This window comes from Anas platyrhynchos, chromosome 1 (assembly GCF_047663525.1).
Source record: "Anas platyrhynchos isolate ZD024472 breed Pekin duck chromosome 1, IASCAAS_PekinDuck_T2T, whole genome shotgun sequence".
Lineage (NCBI taxonomy): Eukaryota > Metazoa > Chordata > Aves > Anseriformes > Anatidae > Anas > Anas platyrhynchos.
In genome coordinates this window covers 54,738,135-54,757,706 of record NC_092587.1, presented here as the reverse complement: position 1 = coordinate 54,757,706, position 19,572 = coordinate 54,738,135, and the positions used below count along the sequence as shown (strand labels likewise).

Genomic DNA, 19,572 nt, shown 5'->3' with positions numbered 1-19,572 from the left:
AGAGCTGGTTTACTTATTGGTATCTGCACCCCTAAATCTCAACAATAATTGAGGATGACTTATCTAGCTGGCAGGTTGACCCTCCTGTACCTGGGACACAGCTGAGAAGGAGAGCAGGGCTGTGGGAACTTTTACCAGTTGCCAGTGCCAGGATTGATGTTTGGTCAAAAAGATCCAAACCCCAAAAGAATTTGTAACAGAGTAAGGCAAACTAGAGAAAAAAAAAATCCAAAATAATTGTATTTCTAATTCCAAGTGACCCTTTATATATATGCACATATGTATACATACTTATGCACACACACACATATATATATGCATATCTTTGGTAAAAAAAAAAAACAAAAACAACAACAAAAAAAAAACACAACCCCTGGCAGTCACTATCTAAAGCACTGTGCCCTTACGCCTTCTCCTTCATCTCATGGCTTATTACTTCAGGAGATGGAAGCAGTTGAACAATCCCTCACATTACAGGCATTCAGAAGGGCTGAGGGAAGGGGCCAGGAGGCTGCTTTAATGTTTTTTACTGAGGGGCCGGGGTCTTCTGAGGGGTCCAGGAGCAGCAGCAGCGCCTCGGGGCGTGATGCTGGGCTCGTGCCTGGGAGGCAGTGAGACGTGAAGCGTTGCCTGGCTGAGCTGAGCAGCACATGCCGGCTAAGAAAAGAAGCAATTAGGGAGATGGAAGAGGAGGAGTGATGGGAGGGGAAGGGGGGAAGGAGGACGAGCAGTAAGAAGGAAGAGGGAGGCTGATTGATTTCACAGTTACTGGAATCTCTAACTACATCAGTCACATTTTCGTTCCAGCATAAGACTGTGGCTGAATCACATGGTTCATGGAAAGTTCAGCTCCCCTCATTCCTGCACTTAGAAACCATCAGCTTGGGACCCTCCCGCCAAGAATTTTGGATAGATGGCCCAAATCCACCTTGGGATGTTCCCTCGGGAAGCACTGAAGGGAGAAGAGGGTCTGCCTGCTTTCCTCTACAGTTCCCACCGTCAGATTTTTTATTTTTTTACCCTGCTCAGAAGAGCATCCTGGGTCTGACAACATCCCACACACAAACTCTTTTCTCTCTGAGGCAAGCGAGCAAGGTCAGGAACGAGTGCCGTTGTGCGCGTAGGTCTGATGGGGAGAGGGCAGAGATGCACTTTTCTCAGCTCATGGTTTGGTTCATCCAGCCCAGCACTTGGGTGATCCTGGTGTACACTCCGTAGGAATTTGGACGTGCGCACCCCATTCCCCAGCTGACCAAACCAGCCAGGAACCACCTGCCGCTGGGCTCCTCGCAGGCCAGTGGACCTCCAGAATCACCCTAGAGAAAGGGAAGGAAAAATGGGGTGATGGTGATCCACCAGCTTACCCTGCTGGGTGTTTTCACTGGCTTCTGGAGTACACAGATTCATGTATCCCCTCAACTCATGTCTGGGATATCTGCACTTAAACCTTAGGCAGATGTCAAAAACTGTCTCCTGTGCAAACATCTGACCCATTGCTGCATTCCTTCATCATGCCAATTCCTCTCCTTTAGCATCTCCCAGGAAGCTGGCAGCTCTATTGCCTCCTTCTGCTCCAGGAGGCATTTGCAAACACACGGAGAGCAAGGAAGCTGGTGGAATTTAAGTGGATATCCTGAGGGATGGGAGATAGAGGAATTGCTGGAGATTGATTGACTGTAATGAAGGAACAGAGTGGTTACTGTGCTTGACAGATGCTAATGAGAACGAGGGGGGAAGAGACTGATGTAGGCATGTGACTTGGGAGTGGGAGGTAAGGAGTGGAGAATGGGCTGGAATGAGAATTTTATGTGTATTTGTACCCCGTCTAAGGCAACGATGCCGTGAAGAATTTGCCCTGGGAGCTGTTTTTGCCATTTAGATCAGAGGAAGGATCGAGGAGTCAGGCATTTTATGGTCTTTTCACCCTTATTTCAGGCTATGGAGTGCATTCGGGAGGCCTGGGACACTCGTGGTAGCCCACCCTGCTCCCACAACCCCTCTGTCACCTGGCAGGCGTCTTTCTTGCCCTTGCGGTACCCAGCACAGAGCATCCTCGGAGAAATCATGTAGTGGTAGGCCTCGCTGCAGATATCCTGCTGGATGATCTGCACGTCCACCTTCTGCAGGACATTGCTGATGTGTCCTGGGGGGTAGAGCACCAAGAGCAGCACCAGTGAGCAACGGTGGAACTTCCCACTGTTTACCCTGATCCCCCAGCCCATGCCCATCTCATCAAAATAGAGGTTAAGCTCATCTGGCAAACTATGCAAACCCTGGAGTGTCCAGGGTTTGGCCACTATGCCCAAAAAACAAAGGAGGTGAAGGAGGCATGATCCTTTGCAGTCAACAAAACCCTATTCTACCTACCCCACACCAGAACCTCTATTTCCACCTTGGCCCTGCTACAGAGGGACACCAGCAAAGATGTTGCACCTACCTCCTTCCTTCAGGGCTCCCCAGCCAGTGATCCAGCAGTGAAGGCCAGGCTCAAAGAGGTGGGAAGGGGCAGGCAAGCAGATGGGCTGGATGAAGGGCGAGGTGATGACGGGATGGTCCAGCTGGAGCAGGGCCACATCATAATCGTGGCTGTCCTCCTCATAGTAGGGGTGGAGGAAGAGACGGATCACCTTGAAGGACACCTCTGTGTGGCTGCTGGTGTTCTGGAAATATTTGCCCAAGTAAACAGTCCAGATGGAGGGGGAAGCCAGTCTGTAGGATGCAGCAGAGAAGATAACACATCACACGAACAGGGAAGGATGGGAAGAGCCTTGCTGCTTTTATCATACTCTTTTTAAGGGGTGTCATGATGGACAATCATCTCCCTTAGAAGGTTTTTTTTTTTGTTTGGTTACTAATTTCAAGAAGTTGGTTGGGATATTTCTTTGATGCCTTGACATGCCTTTACCGGGGGATCAGCTTTGGGCAGGCACCCATACACATAGGCAACTTGATCTTCTATCTTTATTTTCCTTAGAAAAGCTAAAAGGTATGCGTAGTTTAGACATATAAGTGGAGCTGGACATGTGCAAATGACTAAAACAGAGCAGAGAGCAAGGACTGAACTGGAGAAGCAGAGCTGCAAGAAGGAGACTTGGGAAAGGGTACGAAGACCCAAAAAACTTCTAAGAGGAAATGACAGCCTCTTACAGAAGCAGGGTTTAAAGCTGGAGAAAGCCTAGTGAGGTGACACAGGAGAAAAGAACAGCCAACACAGACCCTGTCTCCAGAATAGAAGGGGCAAAGGGCCTCCTCCTGGACCAGAGGAGGAGGAAGCAAGAAGAAGGATGTTTTTAGGCTCCGAGTCCTGACCACCTCATACATTACACATGTTGTTTTCCCCGAGACTGCCTCTCTGGCTGCAAAAAGCTCCCTGGTTTAGTTTCCTTACTCCTGTCCATCCCCCTCCTCTCTCCACTTACCTCTCGTCCTGGAAGCAATGCGCGGCTGAGACCACCCAGCGGTCCGCAATGAGCGTTCCCCCGCAGATGTGGCGGCCCCGAACCTGCAGGCTGGCCTGCCAGGGCCATTCCCCTTCCACTGAGTTAGCACCACCCACGATCCTGCTGAGAGGGGCTTGCAGCCCGCAGTCTGAGGAGGAGGAGGAGGAGACACAGCAGGTGCTTCAGTAGGGGAAGGGAACATGATGTGCCTGCCCTTCCTTTCCTGCTCCCACTGGCTGAAAAGTTTGACCTCTACTCCCTCAAACCCTTGCCCTCCCCAGACAGCAGATGCTGTACGTCTTCTCCAGGACAGGTCTAGGGAGCACCTCTCCAAGCACATATTCCCCCACTGATGCCTGCACAGCCATGCCCTTCCTCCTGGGGATGCTTTCGGGGCAGTGCCAGTCTGTGCTAGCTACCATCTGGTCAGGGGAAACCTCCCCAGCTTTTTGCTGCCTGTGGAAACTCCAGAAATATCAAGCAGGGCAATCAAAACACAAATTATCTCCCTGCCAGTACCACGGGTGGTTTCCCCGCTAGTACCACGGGTGGTTTCCCTGGCTGGAGCTTTGTAGGATGGCATCGCTTCACGTAAGCCAGCACAGCGGTCCAAAGGGCAGCCTGTGGGTAGGACCTGGCCTTTGAGATGTATCTGCCTGGCCTGATGCCTCTGCCCGAAGGAGACGGGGAGCAGCTGGTCAGGGAGCAGGCAGCTCCTCCTCACAGCTCAGCCAGGAGAGCAGGACGGAGCAATGGCACTGGGGGGAGCAGGACAAGGTGGGCCGAGGGAGGGAGGATGCTTATATTGGGGTGGCAGGGGTGAGAACAACCTGGAGCTAGGTGGCACCCTGAACCTGCTTGGCTGGCTGAGGGGTGAGTGAGCATTTATTTCCTCACCGCAGCGCTCCTCGTCGGACAGGTCCCTGCAGTCCGCCGTGGTGTCACACCGGGGGTTGGGTTTCTTCACGCAGGTCCCGTCGTCACAGCGGTGGGTGAAGGGACCACAGGGGACCCCTGTGAAGATGAAGGGAAGCTGGGGCTGAGGAAAGGCACCAGGTTGTAGGTACGGCCTGAAGTCTTTTGAGAGAGGGAAGAAGGCAACGCAGAGCTTGGAGGAACTACATAAAATACGACAGAATTTCCTGAATAAGGCACAAAATGAGCAAATGCTGTGGGCAGGCCCGGAAGGCCAGCTCCCAGCTGGTGCCCTTATCTCACCGGAGGGAGGCACGCTACCAGCAGCCGTGGTTTGAGAGCAGAGCAAGGCATTTGTCAGCCCCCCCTCCCCCCCAAACCCTCCCTACCTTCACTGCACTGCTCCTCATCGGTCCCGTTGGCACAGTCCCGCTGCTGGTTGCAGACTCGGCTGAACTCGATGCAGGTGCTGTCCTCTCGGCACTGGAACTTTGCAGGGCACACTGCAAGGTGTGGGGGGGGGAAGCAGCCAGCAATTAGATGCACAGGATGCTGTGACTGCCTTGCCTTGCCTTGAATTCTGAAGTTCAGCAAAGGGAAGTGCTGAGCCCTGCACCTGAGAAGGAACAACCCCATGCACAAGAACAGGCTGGGGGCTGCCCAGCTGGGAGGCAGCTTGACAGAAAAGGGGCTGGAGGTGCTGGGGGATGGATGTTGAACAAGAGGAGAATCAGATGTCTTGTCTGAGCCTGGATAGGTCTTCCGACGAGAATGGGGTTTTGTAGGAGCCCTGGGAGGCAGGGAGGGGGGGACACAGTGCTCTGACAGCAGAGGGGGCTGTAGGCCAGGGCTGAGGTTGGTTGGCAGGGCAGGGTGGTGGGAAGGCAAGGTTTTGGATAGCATGGGCAGGGGGCTCTTTCAGGCTGTCCGGAGCTCTTGGTGCAGGGATATTTGGGGGTTCTCGAGGGAAGACTGCACTGTGCACAAGAGGAAGAAGTGCTGCTCCTCTTCCAGAGCAGGCTGAAGCCACTTGGCAGCGAGAAGAGGCGTTTGTGATTCAGAGATTTAATCTCCCTGAGGGGGAGGCAGGGGCCACGTCGTTCCTCCCCAATCTCTCCCTACCTTTGGAAGAGCAAGGAGCCGCGTCCTGCTGGGACCAGGGACCGGCGGGGAGAACAGATCACTCACCGCAATTTCTCTCATCCAGCCCGTTGGGGCAATCTTTGATCCCATCACAGGCCGGGACGCACAAGCCGTTCACCGAACACAGGAACTCACCGGGACAGGCTGTGAAACCACCAGATCGTAGTTAGTCCCCGGTGACTGGAAACCTCCTTGCAGCACAGCACCGCAGCTTGAAAGTGGAGCATGGAGCTGCACACCTTCCTGACCGCACACGAGCCGCAGCAGCTCGCAGGAGGCACTCCGTAAAGTCCCCAAAATCTGCCAGATCACCCACCTGCCTGGCACGCTCTGCCTCTGCCCTAGCTCTGTTTTGTGACTCCTGAGCACTGCAGCGAAACAGAAGTAGGTTCTTGGGGATTAAAACGTGGTCAGGGCCGTGGAGGGGCTGTTGTAACGTGTTGCCAGGTGCACGTATTCAGGGGCAAGTGTGGGTTACAGCACCCACGCAGGAGGGAGCTGGAGAAACCTTGGGAAGGTTTCTCCATCTTTACATATGTGCATCTGCGTATTTGTGTGTGGTTTTGTCTCTCACTTGCACAGGTTCCAAGGTGAGCAGGAAACAGCTCTCTCTGTGAGCTTTTGTGATTGAAACAAGAGTCACTTCAAGTCAGAAATAGTCTCCCATTGAAATCCCAAGGCCAGTCCATGCTGAGGGCTGAGCCTGTAGGCAGTTTTCAGAAGCTGGGCCTTGGCACAAGGGTGCTCTGGGAGGCAGGAACACTTGTGCAGAAGCAGCTTTGGATGTAAATACCTCTTCTTTTGGGGATATGAGTGGTGTGTGTGGTATTGTGTCCAAGCATGTGTCTGAAGGGCAGTTGGCACCTCAGGCTCATGGGATGTGCATGGTGTTTCTCCTAACACAATCCTAGCACACAGGAGGCTGCAGGTAGGCATCTGGGACCCCCCCACACCCCACCAAGGAGCAGGGAGGAGGCCTGGACGTACGGTCAGATAGGTTGTACAGGCTGTAAGCTGCCTGCACGCCAGGGCCCGTTAAGGAGATCTGCGAGGTGAAGGTGATGGTGATATCGGCAGAGGACGTGACTGGGATCCTCTCGGCGTAGGCTTGCAGGGTCCGCAGGCCACACAACCTGAGGAGCAAACAGAGGTGGGATGTCCTGGGCAGTGAGGGAGAAGAAGACAGCAAAGTGGGGCAGGGGGGTTCTGTGGGGCTGGGGAAGGTGGGAAAGAGACCGCAAAGACTGGGTATGGAGGGGTGTTGAGGGGGTAGCCAGTACAGCAAAATGCCTTCAGTGTGGCATAAGATTACACAGGAGCAATGGGAAGAAGCTGTGATTTTAACCCACGTCCAGTCAACACGAATGCTGTGATGGGAATTGATAAAGAGAGAGGGGAAACCAAATAACTGGGGACAACAGGGCATAATTAGGCTTTACAAATGAGATGGAAACAGTCTACATACATATTGTCACCCATTTCTGCCCTCATTACTCCAGAGTGACCCTACTACCTTTGGATATTTCCCATTTTAGAGCAAGTGCTGAATTCAGGCCATGCAAAACAACTCAGTTCTTATCTTTCATAAGAAATCATGTTGTAGAAACTGTGGCTCTGACAGTTCAAGAGAGGAAGGTAAGGAGAGAAAAGGTGAAAACCCTAAGCCAGGGGAAGATAATTTTCAGTAGCTTCTCGTTCAGATCTTTCAGAAGAAAATAAATTACCACTGCAGGAGCAGTGGATAGGAAGTTAATGAGATGTGCTGGGGGAGGTTTTGGAGAGCAGGGAGCAAGTTTGCAGTAACTCTGAGGAAAAAAAAAGGGTCCATCTTAACTCAGAGCCTGCTTTGAGGAGATAAAAGTGTGGCAGCTGTGTCTCCACTGCACCTAGACGGTGGTGGGCAGCAGCCCCAGCAATGTATGGAGGCTGATTTTGGGAAGTCCCGCAGGGGGAAGTGGCTCTAGTCAAAGCAGGAGGATCTGGAGCTTGGCGGAGGATCTGTACGGAGGTGGATGCGAGGCAACGGCACACGCAGATATTATTGCAGAGGTGGTGACAGGCAGATTTGCAAACACAAGAGACGTGGGAGGACACCAAGGTTACACACACAGGAGAAAACTAGGAAGCCTGATGCAAACAGCAAGACAGAGAAGGCAGGCTGGTATCTCGGAGCAAATTTATAAGAAATGTGCTCCCTAGGGAGCCTGTGAATGAGAGAGGCTAAAAAAGAAGTAGACAAGCAAGAGGTGCCAGCCCTGACAGTGACCACTAAGTAGGGCAGTGGGATTTCCCTCTTCGGACCTGGTGGCTAAACGGAGCTGGGGACATGCAGAGGTTTCATCCCAGTTCAGGAAAAGGAATTGAGAGACAGAAACCAGGACCCCAGCAATACCCACCTTCTGTTCTGAATTATCCACTGGCCTTGGGTACAGGGCAGGTCCTGCTTCTGTCTGCTGAGCGCATAGGCGTCGAACCACAGGGTGACCCCATAGCCAAGGGAGGGGACCTGCAGGAGAGGGGGTCCAGAGCAGAGTGGAGATGGCATCCACAGAGTGGGTGAGTGCTGCAGCCCACCCCATCAACAGAAATGAACAGGGTAGATGCGAAGGGGAGAGGTACTAATTCACATATTTCAGGCCAGAAGGAAGGACCATCTAAACTGGGCCCATGCTATAAACCAGGGTGGCTCTGCCACTGGTCTCAAAACATGGTAATTTCAAGTAAACTGGTTCTGCCTTGAAGAACTCCCCTGGAGCCAAGACTTCAGATTCTGCCTCAGTTATGGCATCTCTGCTCTGGCATGTAGTGTTAGACTGCTTTGGCTTTAGAAAGACCCATTAAATGGAGGCTAGGCAAGGCTTCTACCCTCTCTTTGCTTCTCATGATGATCTGATTGAGAATGCTGGCTGAGCGCTGTGCCCCAGGTTAATGCGGGGAGTGCCACGTGGGCTTCAGGGAGGAGGTGGATGCTTCGGTGGGAGCTGGCTCTTACCATCATGTGCCAGGTGCACTGCGTGTTGGGCGAGTAGTAACTGGGGTAGTGTGGGGTGCTGATCTTCCCCTGAAGCTCCAGGCCTTCCCGCAGGGTTATGTTCACTTCGCAGGCTGTAAATACAGGCATTAAAAGCCCCGATACCTTTCAGCTCAACCTCAGCCTGGGGATACCGTGTACTTATCCCATTGTAGCAGGGGATAAAAGACCTAACACTAATGGTCACTGGGATGTTCCACCATCCCCCTTCAAGGGACCATTTCTACCTGGCAAGACTTTTAGCTTCCCCTTCTTGTCCACAGAAGGGTGATGGTAATGCATTTTGCTGCTTTATCTTATGCCGAATTGACCTCTAGCAGTGATGTTGTAGGAGATAACCAGTGTCCATCCTGTACTTATGGCTGCCCTCCTCCAGCCTTCCTCACCTTTGAGGGGCACCACCTGTGCTGTGAGGATGAAGGGGTCATAGTAGCTGTACATGGCTTTCTTCCACACGATGGACATGACGGGGCCGGATGAAAGGACTTCCACCACAGGCTCCTGCCGGCTGCAGCCGTAGATCCTGAGGGGAAAGAGAGAACAAAGGAGTGGGAGTGAAGCAAGCCACAAACAAATGAAAGAGAGGAATGAAAAAAGAGAAAAAAAAAAAAGAAATAAAGAAAAAAAAAAGCAGTGGAGGACTGCGTTATCCAAAGAACATTCCTGTTGTGAGACACCAACCGAACCAAATAAAGAGCCACCAGAGACACAGCTCGTGCTGCTGTAATCTATCAGACTGCAGGGCTGGCTGTGTGATATCCCACATCAGTGACTTCAGCTCATCAGTGAGAGGCAGGTTTTGCATCAAAGAGAATTTCCTCTGATGTAGTCTAACACCTTCCCCTGCTGTGGTGGTGTGCCATCCTGCCTGGGTTCCCCACTGTGATCGCCCTGCTCAGGAGCTACCTACGAGGTGATGAGGTGTTTCTCCAGTGGCCCAGCTGCATCATACATAGCCAGGCGGTCCCTGCAGTCCGGGAGGGTCCACTCCAGGTGTAGCTTGATCATGTAGCCCTTGAGGCCGTGGAGGTGCCAAAGACAACTGGAGGCCAGGTAGTCAGGGCCCTCCAGCGTTAGGATGTCGTCCTCCTGGACGTAGCTGTATCTGTAGCAACCTGAACGCCGGGGAAAGATAGGAGGATTTAAACCTCAGGGTGATGTAAACTGAGGGAAAATGGGGCTTAGGGGTGGCTGTAAGGGAAATTAAGATATGGGATTGCCAGTTGGGATACTAGTGTAAGCCCTATTTCAGGGTTAGGCTGAATCATCCCAGTGATCTCAGTCTACTTTCACACGCATCTCAGTGATACCAGTCACATCTTACTGGTGTCACAGAGATGCATGTGAAAGTACATGGTGCACGTGGAAGAAACCCCCTCCATATCTCTGTAATAACTGGTCTCTCTCTCTTGGTTAAGCCCATACTGTCTGAGGAGTTAAACATCAGCACAACACAGTTATCTTCCATTGGCTTCATTTTCTTTTTCATTTCTTTCTCCTCTCACCACCATTTTCTTCCCAGCCTTATATCCCCCTTGTATGGTTTCCAGCCTTCAGCAGCTGTCTAGCCCAAGATTTTTGAGTAAAAATCAACTTAAAGGTGACTTTCTAATAGCATATCTATTGCCACAGCACTTGCAGCACTGCCCAAAATTATTAAAAACACCTTCAAACATCACTAGGACAATACACTTACAATGGCTTATACCACATCCAGTGCAGAGCGATGGAGGGAAACCCTCAGCCTCTCTCAATAGGTTTTCTGGGGCCCAGAATTGGCACTGTGGCACCATTACACCAAGACTTTACAAAGGTGGCTGCATTGCTCTTGGGAGCTGGTATTTCTGCATAGTTGTATGCTACCAGAGCTGCTCAGAGCACTCCACCATGTAGTAGCTTCACACAGTTTGGATGTGGCCATGGGCATTTTTGCTAAGCAGTGGTGTTGTTGCTCCCTTGCTATGGCTTTCTTCTCCCCTTCCCAGGATTTGCAGCTCCAGGAAGCCAAACAAAACCTGTCCCCGGTGAAAATCCCTCCCACAAAGTAATAAACTCAAAAGGAAAAGAAAAGATGGCCTACCCAGAGTGGATTTCAGCACTACTATGTCTTTCACACTGGATTCTGTTAGAAAGGAAATATATAAAGGAAGATAAACAAAAAGTGGTGGTAACTGACTGCTAGCATGGCAGGTGACGACGCCCTTCCTACGTAGGTAACCCCCTAAAATCTTGGTGTGGGGCACTCTCCAGGCACTTATCTGTCTGGTCTCAGGGACTTGTTTCAGTCATGCTTTTCTCATCCCATCCCACAGGGAAACCTCTCTGGCCTCAGTTTCAAATCCAACAGCCTCAATTAATTCTTTCCAGACCAACACAGGCTTCTCTGCATCTTCTCCTTTGCCCATTACCCAATGCTCCTCAAGGGCACCTTCCCCTTCCCACCAGGGCTGGACATTGCCTCAGGACACCATTCCCCTTCCCTGGCAGCCACACTACTGGGCACAGCCCTAACCCAGAGCCTTCACCCTGCTCTCTGAGTTCAAATAACCCTTCACTGAAAAGCATGGGAGCTTATCAAGGTGGGAAAGGAGGTCTCCTTTGATGACAATTGGTTGATAGCTACTAAATAGCCTACAGAGTCCACCTTCGGGTAAGGCAGATGCAGAGAGAGCCACCAGCAAGGGCTACAAATCTGCACACACTAAAGCTCATGGGCAGTGCTTTTAGGAGCTGGGCCTTGCTCCAGCCTCCCAGCTGAACTGGGAGCAGCCAGAGATGAGGTGCTACTGGGGATAATTGCCAAAACTAAAGGCGCCGTGAGGTCAGCTGGGTGTGAGAGCTGCTGCTGGGGGCTTGCCTAGGGCAGGCCTTTGCTCTGTTGTGGCCCCTACGCAGAGCGTGCAATTCTGCAGGGAGAGCTCTGCAGCTTTGTCATGGTAAAAACAGATGTTGTGGAAAGGAGGATCCTGCCAGAACAAAGCTGGAGAAGCTCCTCTGCTGTAGGGAAGGACATGGGGTATGCTGAGCTGAGGTTGCTTCTCTTTTGTGTGAAGGTAACAGAACTGAGTTCCTTCGATAAGAAGGAAGGAAATCCTAAAAGTCTTCAGGGGACAATGGGAAGCTAGTACCCTGGGGTGAGTGTACCTGTTAGTAAAAATAAAGCACCAGGGGGTGGAAAAATCTTCATGAATTAGCCAGTGGTCTGCAGCTCCATGCATTACAGAAGACTGCAGAGAGATAATTCATATTTAGAGCTCAGCGGGTCAGCCAGTGAGTCTGTCAGAAGGCAATGAAGTGCTAATGACTTGCTATTAGCTGGCAATTTTTTTCACTCCACTTTTACAGAGCAAATGAAGCCAGAGGTTAAGCCACTAGTGTGAGCTCATCCTGGCCCAGCAGTATAGTTTCTTTTTTTTAATTTTTTTAATTTTTTTATGCCACAGCTGCGAGACTGTGCTTCTGGTTGGAGAAGGAGGCAGGAAGGATGAGAGAAAGCAGAAGGAGCCAGAGAAACTACAACTGGTGTGTTAACTCCAAAATAGAAAGAAGCATGTTCTGCTCATGCAAATCTACCTGAAATGAATAAAACAGTGAAACAGATGCAAAGGGAATTAGAGGGAACTGGGAACAGCTAAAAGAATGGTAACATCATTTTTAATTTTTTTTATGGATCACATTAGGAAGTGAATAAATAAATGGAAAATGCAAGATGGGCTGACTTTGAAGCATTTAGCATATTGTGTTATGACATTTTTCTTAAGAAAGTTGATTTAATTTGGCTGAACATAAGGTCTGGTACACTGGAAACAAATTATAAGCAGAAGTAAGTGACTAATGGTAAATGCAGGAGGAGAGCTCTTCATGGGGTGCTAATTCAGGTTCATACTGGATCTTAACACAAAGATCTGGATCAGATCCACAAAATGATCTGTGAAATCATTTTAAGGAAATCAGATTTTGTTTGGAGACACCAAAAAATTACCTCCAAATCAAAACAGTTGTGACGTGCAGGGAAAGGTTAAAGAAAATATGGGTGGGATATGTTAAAATAAGATTCATCTTTGAAAAATGCAAGATAACGTCTGGGGAAAAAACTTGGAGATGTGGCATTTCATGGGAAAAAAAAACTTGGAAATGTGAGTCCTAGCAGGAGAGAGTAAAGGCAATGCAGTTTAAAACCTCTGTGGTTTGCGGCTCTGAAGGAGGGATCAGATCAGGCTGAGAAGCTGTTTCATTATAAGGACTAAATGCAAATTCCATTGGATTTTGATGCACTGAATATAGACACATCCCCACGTCCTTTATCTAACACCTATTTTAGAGCAGTTCTATGGGGGCTTCTTTTTAAACAGGCTGTGATCTTTGCTTTGGGAACTGATAAATAATGCTTAAAATCATATGTTAGGAACTGAAGTGGCAACAATGCTTTGTTTTGGAGTAAGACTAGCAGTGACTTAAGTATGAAGATTTTGTTCTTCTCTGAATTGAGTAGACTGGAATAAGCTCCCAAAGGAAAGCAAGAAGCCTAACTGCTTGCTGATTTTGAGCTGAGCTGGTCAAAGCCATGACCTGCGTAAGTTATTAACACAAGCCAAGGCTGAGGGGAGAAGGAGAAGAAATAGGAAGTTGTTAACTAGTTGGTCATAGTCAGCTGTATCTCCAAGAATCTTTAATCCTTCAAAGGAATGATGCTATTTGTGAAACTTCTGTTCTCTGTGAGGAAGCAACACATGTAATTGCCTGTCTTGATCCTCATTTCTTCCCTGTCCTCTTCAGATTTCTCCTATCCCCTTCAACAATGACTTCTAGCCACTTCTCATAACCTTTGTTTGGCACCCTGTAAACCTGGGGCCACGTCTGATGGCTCAGGCCACAGCTGAGCAGAGGGTACTTACCCAGCAGAACCAGTGAGTCTGGGTTGACCCTGTACTCTGCCTGGTAGGACAGGCTGCCCGAGATGTTGAAGCTGGCGGAGAGCTCTTGGTGGAGCATTGTGTTCACCGTCTCAGCCGTCATCTCCTTCTGCTTAGTCTCAGGGATTTGGAGGGTAAACCAGAAGAAGAAGGTCAGAGCCCCCTCCCTAGCAGAGAAATAGCACATTAAATATCCTCTGTCTTCCTCTACAAGGAGTTTCAAACCCCACAGATTAATCCCCCATTGTTTAGCCACAAGTCAGGTATATCTGTGTGGACTCTCCAGTGATGATTATACGTGGTCAAATTATGGCCAAATGAGTAGTCTCATTTCAGGTAGAAGTGACTTTTGGTTACTACTGACCAGAGGCTGAGATGAAACTCTCAAGACTTTTTTGTATCACCTCCCAGTGGTGACATGGGGTTGATTTATGACTCAGTACCTTACCACAAGCCATTAATGCTGGGCAGGCTCAAGTTGTGGGGGGATGTGGCTGGGAAAGCTCTGTTCAACCGGCTGGCAGAGAAAAATGGCTGGGGGAGGGGGAAGAGGTGTTGAAGCAAAACTTTGCTCGGTAAAAAAGCAGAGGAAGAATTGCAAGTGAAACTTTTCTTTCCCAGGTAGAAAATGGAGTTACAGCAAAAATGGAATTTTCCTTAGCGAAAGGTCAAATTTAGGGGTGTAGTTTTTCATAGAAAAAAAATAAACGAATGTATACATCAGTTTGGAAGTTATTCCTGATTTCTCAAACTACTGTGATGACCTGCAAAGCTGTAGTCCCATATCTGTCCCACTCCACTCTCATCCTGTTCCCAGGTGGACCAGGCTTCTTGGCTGAAATACCTTATGCATGGTGCATTCTGGCCTCTGCCGTCTGGTGCCTAGAATCAGGCCATACAAATGACTTCCTTGAATTAGAGAAATTAATTTCCAGCTGCTTAGTTTCTACCGAGAATGCCAAGCCCAGATTTTTATTTTTTTTTTCAGTTCTTCCCAATCATTTTTTTTTCCTTGCTTGAACTTTTGTCTCTGTGAAAAAAAATCTCAGTTTGGGGGTTTTGTGTTGACCTCGGATGAATTTGAATGTGAAAATATCCACAGCTTTGTCATACCGGAGCCGTTCTGGATGCGTATTGCCCAGCCTAGCCTAGAGCTCATGGTTGGGCGTGCAGCAGTTTGTTGTGACCAAATTTCAGTGAAACGAAAGTACCGTGGACTGGAAACTTTCACGTACAGACAAGCAGAAATGCTGTGGGTGCTACTCACCCGAAGGCATAAACCGTGCTCGAGTTGTAATATCGACCCAGCTCTGTGGCACGAATGAGATCCTTCAGCTGCAACGAGAGTGTCGTCTGGTAACTATCGTGCAACGTTACAGTGACAAAGAACCTACAGCCAGCCCTGGGCTTCATCCCTCCTGCTGTACAGACCCACCACTTGGATGAGGGATCCTGACCCCTTGCTCTGCTACTCACTGAACTGCTTCAGGGCCAGCTCTGGTCGTGGAATTGCCCTCACCATATTCTGGAGTTTAGCTGACTCCAACCAGAAGGCTCTGGACTCCACTTCCCCAAGGTCTGGGAAGTATTGGCGATTGAGGACCTGGAGGCTGCCGGAGTAAAACTGCAGGACAGATGGTTCCAGGTGCCATGGTCTGTAGTCTGCCAACAGAAGACACTAATGGATTACCTTGCTGATACGTAGGAGAGAGGGATTTGCCCAGATTTGCCCGGATTTGATCTGTAAATGTTGCCCAAAGACACAAATACTCGTTGGGCTGGACATTGCCTTTACTTTACCCCATCCACCTCCTACACAGGGGAAAAAACGTGTTGAATTTTTACCTAGGAAATACCATGTTGTTGCAGCAGTTCCAGCCAGCAAAACAAAGACTATTCCAAGAGGCACGTAGCGGCGGCAGTCACGTGAGGTAGCTGAGTTAGTCTCTGATCCGTCTTTTGAGAGGGAGTTGGCATCTTCCTCCTGTTCCTCGGCCTCCATTTGGGGCATCTGGTGACACAGCACACCACGGTCAGGCTGGGTTTCATGCAGCCTTTTACATCCATCTCTGGAGGCGTGCTGTCAGCTCTGTGATCCTCTCCCCAGATCTATAGCCCTAAGAGGTCTGTGGGCTAACCATCAAAGACTTTGCTCAGTAGAAATGCGAGTTAAAATCCTATTTCAGTAGAAGACAGGCTTCCAGGACGCTGTCCTATCTGTCTATGCCTCCAGGGCATCTCCAGATTTTTCAAAGACAATCCCCAGGTTTCATTTGCTTCTGCCCAAAACACAAGTACAATAAGAAAATTCTCCATAGATAATGCTGTTGTTTTCTCAGTTGGGGAATGGTTTTTAAAACTGTTATTTTATTGACCTGGAGATCAACGCAAAATAAAATCAGTGCCCTCAAATGCACACAGAAGTTGCATGCAGCAGCCCCGGCCTGGGAGCCTGCAGTTGTACTTTGCCTGCTGTGCCACTTTGCTATCGGCCCCTCAAAGCAAACAAACCCCTGCTGTTCCCACCAGATCGCCTGTCCCAGGGTGAAGCCCATGCTGACCCTGACTCAGTAGCTGTGCAAGTGCAGGGAGAGCTCGCAAACCACAACCAGCCCTCCACCTGTCTCTGTTCCAGGGGACGTTTTCTGTTTTCCCTCACCTTTCTCCTCCCTCAGGCTGCCTGTTTTGCTTTCTTCTGGCTGCGCCCCTCCTGCCAGCCCCAGATGCTGAAGGTAAGGAAGAAGTGCCATCGTCCAAAGAGCCATCTTATCTCACCCACTGTCCTCAAAAGCTTTGTGTGTGTGGCTGGAGAGGGAACGGGATGTGAGCACATCCACGTGGGAGGGCACGGAGCTCCTGGGGAATGCCTGCGCCCTGCCTACCTGCCTGCGGTGCCTGGGGGACGTGCTGCAGAGGTAGGAGGAGATGCTTGGCCTCACACCCCTTTTAGCCTGCGTGGGTGCTCAGGGACATTCACAGGACAGGGGTTGTTCAGCCTCCTTACTCTCCCACCTTTTACTGAGCCCCAAACCTTCCAGGCTGGCCTGTGGCACCGCAATGTGCTCACAGAACATAAGCACCAAGCGACTCGCTCCAGAAAATCAAACACAGCTCGGTGAACACCAACACTCCTACAAACGGCATCACATCTGCTTTCTCTGGTGCACCCTTCCAGAGAGGCAGGAGCACCTCTCCACTACCATAGGATCCTTTCAGAAACAGCAGGCGTAAGCAAAGAACCGCAAACCGAGGGGCGGGGGGAAGGAGGGCAGGAAACAACAATAGAAGAACCTCTTTTTTTTTTTTGAAGATTTAATTGTAGGCACTGGGGTTTCCCCCAGAGCTACAGACCTACCTTTGAAACCTGCTGCCGCCTGTGAGGCCGGGCCCACACCCCCCACGCAAGCCCGCTTACACATGCAAGGGGAGAGATAGAGAGAGAGAGGAGGATATCTATTTACCCAAGCTCAAGGTCTCCTCAGCGATCAATGATTTGATGCCATGTATCTTCAGCTTGGCCTTTGTCCCACACCGGTCTGCCGTGGTGGGTCAGCACACCCTGTACAATGGCTGTTTTTTTTTTTTTCTTCCTGAAATGGAGATTTTGAAGGCTTTTGGGGGAGAAGATCTGCAAGGGGGGAGCCTGGAAAAAGTCAGGCTAGGAGCACCTCCAGCTGTAGTGAGAACAACCCAGGAGGCTGGCGCAGGCAGCTTATGTTGTCCTCCCCAGGGGACGAGGAGTTGCTGAGCGACTGTTGTATGTCTTAGCCACCCTCCTTGGTCCCATCGGGTGTCAGCAGGCAGAGATCCTCAGCACAGGGATGGAGCAGCCCCTGGCTGACAGGCGTAGATGTCCTGAAGGAGGGAAGATGGAGCTAGACAGCGGGGCTAGATCCAGCAGCGGTCACGCAGATGAAAGCAAAGCACGGTGTCTGTCAGTCCTGACCTGCAATGCTCCCTCTGACCTTCTTGGGCTCCTCACTGCTCACCCTCCTGGCACGGGGCTCCCCACACTCGGTCGTGCCACCTTCCTGCAGCGTCTGCTGTCTTCTGTCCCCGGGTCCTCCCCACCCGCCTTGCCGCACTGCCTTCTGCTCACTGCCCCTCGGTTTTCACAAAAAGCAGCCGTGCTCCAGCCAGGACAAAGTAAATAGAGATATCCTGTCAATAAAGCAGGGGGAGAGGACACACAGACTACTTTTGACCTGGGGCTGAGCTCCAGCCAGTGGGGTTGGTCTGGGGACGAGCTCGTTTGGGCTCATTTTGGCAGCTGGGCAGGGGGTAGCTGCTCCCAGCTCCGTCACCATTTCAGGTTTAATCTGGGACTCTAAGAAGACCAAAAGTTATTGCTGCAGTTACCTTGAGTAGGATTCTAGTAGAAAAATGTTAAATGTAGATGAAAAGCTTCAGCGTTTGACTGGGAACGTGTCGATGTGGTTATACTGACTAACTCACTGCTGTACGTGTAAGAAACTGAGGCATGCAGTGACAATAAGAAGTGCTTTCAGAACTGCCTAAGAGACTGAAGGGACTAGATTTCATTTTCAGAAATGGCTTTGAGCCAGAATTTCCCTAGATAACCAAGGACTAGCTTTAGGCATGTGTGTATACTTATATGGCTTTCCTGGACTTACACTACGAGGGCTTGCCACAGTGGGTCAGTACCCAGCGGAGGGTATTTCCCAGAGATCTTACCTTTTTGTATCCATCTTTACTGGAAAGCGGCAAGTTCCTTCCCTGGTGTTTTCAGCAGAACAAAATATATAGTATTTCAATCTGATCTATCTCAGCAAGCATACCACATCTATCACCGCAGCCTTTTGAATCAACCAAGGACCCAAAATCTTGATCAGATCTGACTTCAGAGGAATTCCTTTGCTGCAAATACCCTTTTTACCTCCCATAGTGAAAAGAAGGAAGGTGAGCAGGGGTGGAGAATGATGTTGCCTATTTGTAAACGAGGCATCTTGGAAAGAGGCAGATGAGATATGTGACCGCTATATTTGCTGTATACAGCTTAAGATAAGGAGAGGATTCATGTATGGGGCGGTTCGCTCGAATATCTTCCACACAGCGCTCAAGTTTAGCTTCAGTATGACTCTGGTGCTGCTGGACACTGTCATCTCTCTGTGGTTTATCTCAGCACCGTGTTCACATCAGCCGTGGAGGGGAACGCTCCCCTGTGTGACATTTCTGAAGAGCCCTGGAGTGCCCAGCAGAGAAAGGGCCCCATATCGCTGAGTGTTATGCCTCGGGTATTCATAACCTGGGTTACTCACGTATGAGGCCACATGACCTTGTCTTCCTGGAAGAATGGTCCGGTTATCACCACATCTTATGTTGAGCGCTTCCTGCCGCTGTGTGTCACACATTCACACCCTCCGGGGCTGCTAATGCAGTGCTAACAGCTTGCCACTTCGAAAGCTGTCAGCATTTTTCACAGGGGGGGGAAAAAAATACCCAGCCAGCAGGACGGTCCTCAGGGGCTTGCAGCAGGATCACTTCCAATTCTGTTTCCTGGGGATCAGGCAGAGCGGAACATGGTAAAGACATCTCTGCGGCACGTCTCTGCAAAACTGTCTTCTTCTCACGGCAGCAGCTGAAGGATTCACCTCTTTAGACCATCTGCTCCCCCCCTTCCCCAAGCCTGCTGTGCTTATTATGTAGCTAACACATTTTCCCTCCTTTCTTAAACATGGACATGGCTGTGTAAGTGCCCAGCCATCTGTGCAGTGGATCTATCCACCATCTCCCCCTGAAACCTCAGTTTGAGCTTAGTCCTCCTTGCCTGAATTTTGGAGCTGCCCCCCAAACCTGCTGAAGTTAGTGGGATACGTGTCGTTCACTACAAAAGGCTCCTGGTGGTATACTCACTGTTGAGTTCTCCAGGCAAATCTTTTTACAAACAACCCCTTTCTGTGCCCTGGCCTCAATATTACCTGCCTACACGGTGCTCCGTCTGCTCTGGGCTGCTTCCTGGCACTTGACAGCCTTGGAAGTGAGTTACCCCCTCTTTTAGGTGCCTGAGTGCCTTGGGGAAGGGAGTCGGAGTGGGACTAAAGGTATATTGGTCCCAACAAAGTTTTGCCTAGTCCTCTGTTTAGAAGAGCTGTTGATCCTTTCCCCCCAC

At 50.2% G+C, this 19,572-nt stretch overlaps 1 protein-coding gene across 3 annotated transcripts; it reads right to left on the bottom strand.

Moving 5' to 3' along the window:
* Nucleotides 1-212: 212 nt before the first annotated feature.
* Nucleotides 213-17,576, bottom strand: TMPRSS6 (transmembrane serine protease 6). 3 transcript variants are annotated; one of them, XM_038165190.2, is made up of 19 exons: nucleotides 17,389-17,576; nucleotides 16,904-17,297; nucleotides 15,288-15,453; nucleotides 14,962-15,104; nucleotides 14,710-14,777; nucleotides 13,425-13,609; nucleotides 10,610-10,651; nucleotides 9,440-9,644; nucleotides 8,916-9,052; nucleotides 8,491-8,603; nucleotides 7,895-8,004; nucleotides 6,486-6,631; nucleotides 5,544-5,642; nucleotides 4,745-4,858; nucleotides 4,338-4,454; nucleotides 3,420-3,588; nucleotides 2,438-2,709; nucleotides 2,007-2,143; nucleotides 213-1,316 (listed from the first exon to the last, which is right to left on the bottom strand). In XM_038165190.2, exons 3-19 carry the CDS (start codon nucleotides 15,451-15,453, stop codon nucleotides 1,158-1,160), a joined length of 2,382 nt encoding a protein of 793 aa, XP_038021118.1. In that variant the 5' UTR covers nucleotides 16,904-17,297; nucleotides 17,389-17,576; the 3' UTR covers nucleotides 213-1,157. The 3 variants fall into 3 exon arrangements, with proteins under 3 accessions (XP_038021118.1, XP_038021116.1, XP_038021120.1); XM_038165188.2 differs by having other exon boundaries at nucleotides 16,904-17,576; XM_038165192.2 differs by lacking the exons at nucleotides 16,904-17,297; nucleotides 17,389-17,576 and adding an exon at nucleotides 16,798-16,885.
* Between the last annotated feature and the right edge of the window lie 1,996 nt (nucleotides 17,577-19,572).

Coding starts and splice junctions, on each gene's coding strand:
- TMPRSS6 (XM_038165188.2), bottom strand. CDS start 15,453: ATGCCCCAAATGGAGGCCGAGGAACAGGAGGAAGATGCCAACTCCCTC. Junction 13,610..14,709: donor AGCACGGTTTATGCCTTCGG/GTGAGTAGCACC, acceptor TTTCTCTGCTAG/GGAGGGGGCTCTGACCTTCT. Junction 8,005..8,490: donor AGTGCACCTGGCACATGATG/GTAAGAGCCAGC, acceptor CCTCTCCTGCAG/GTCCCCTCCCTTGGCTATGG.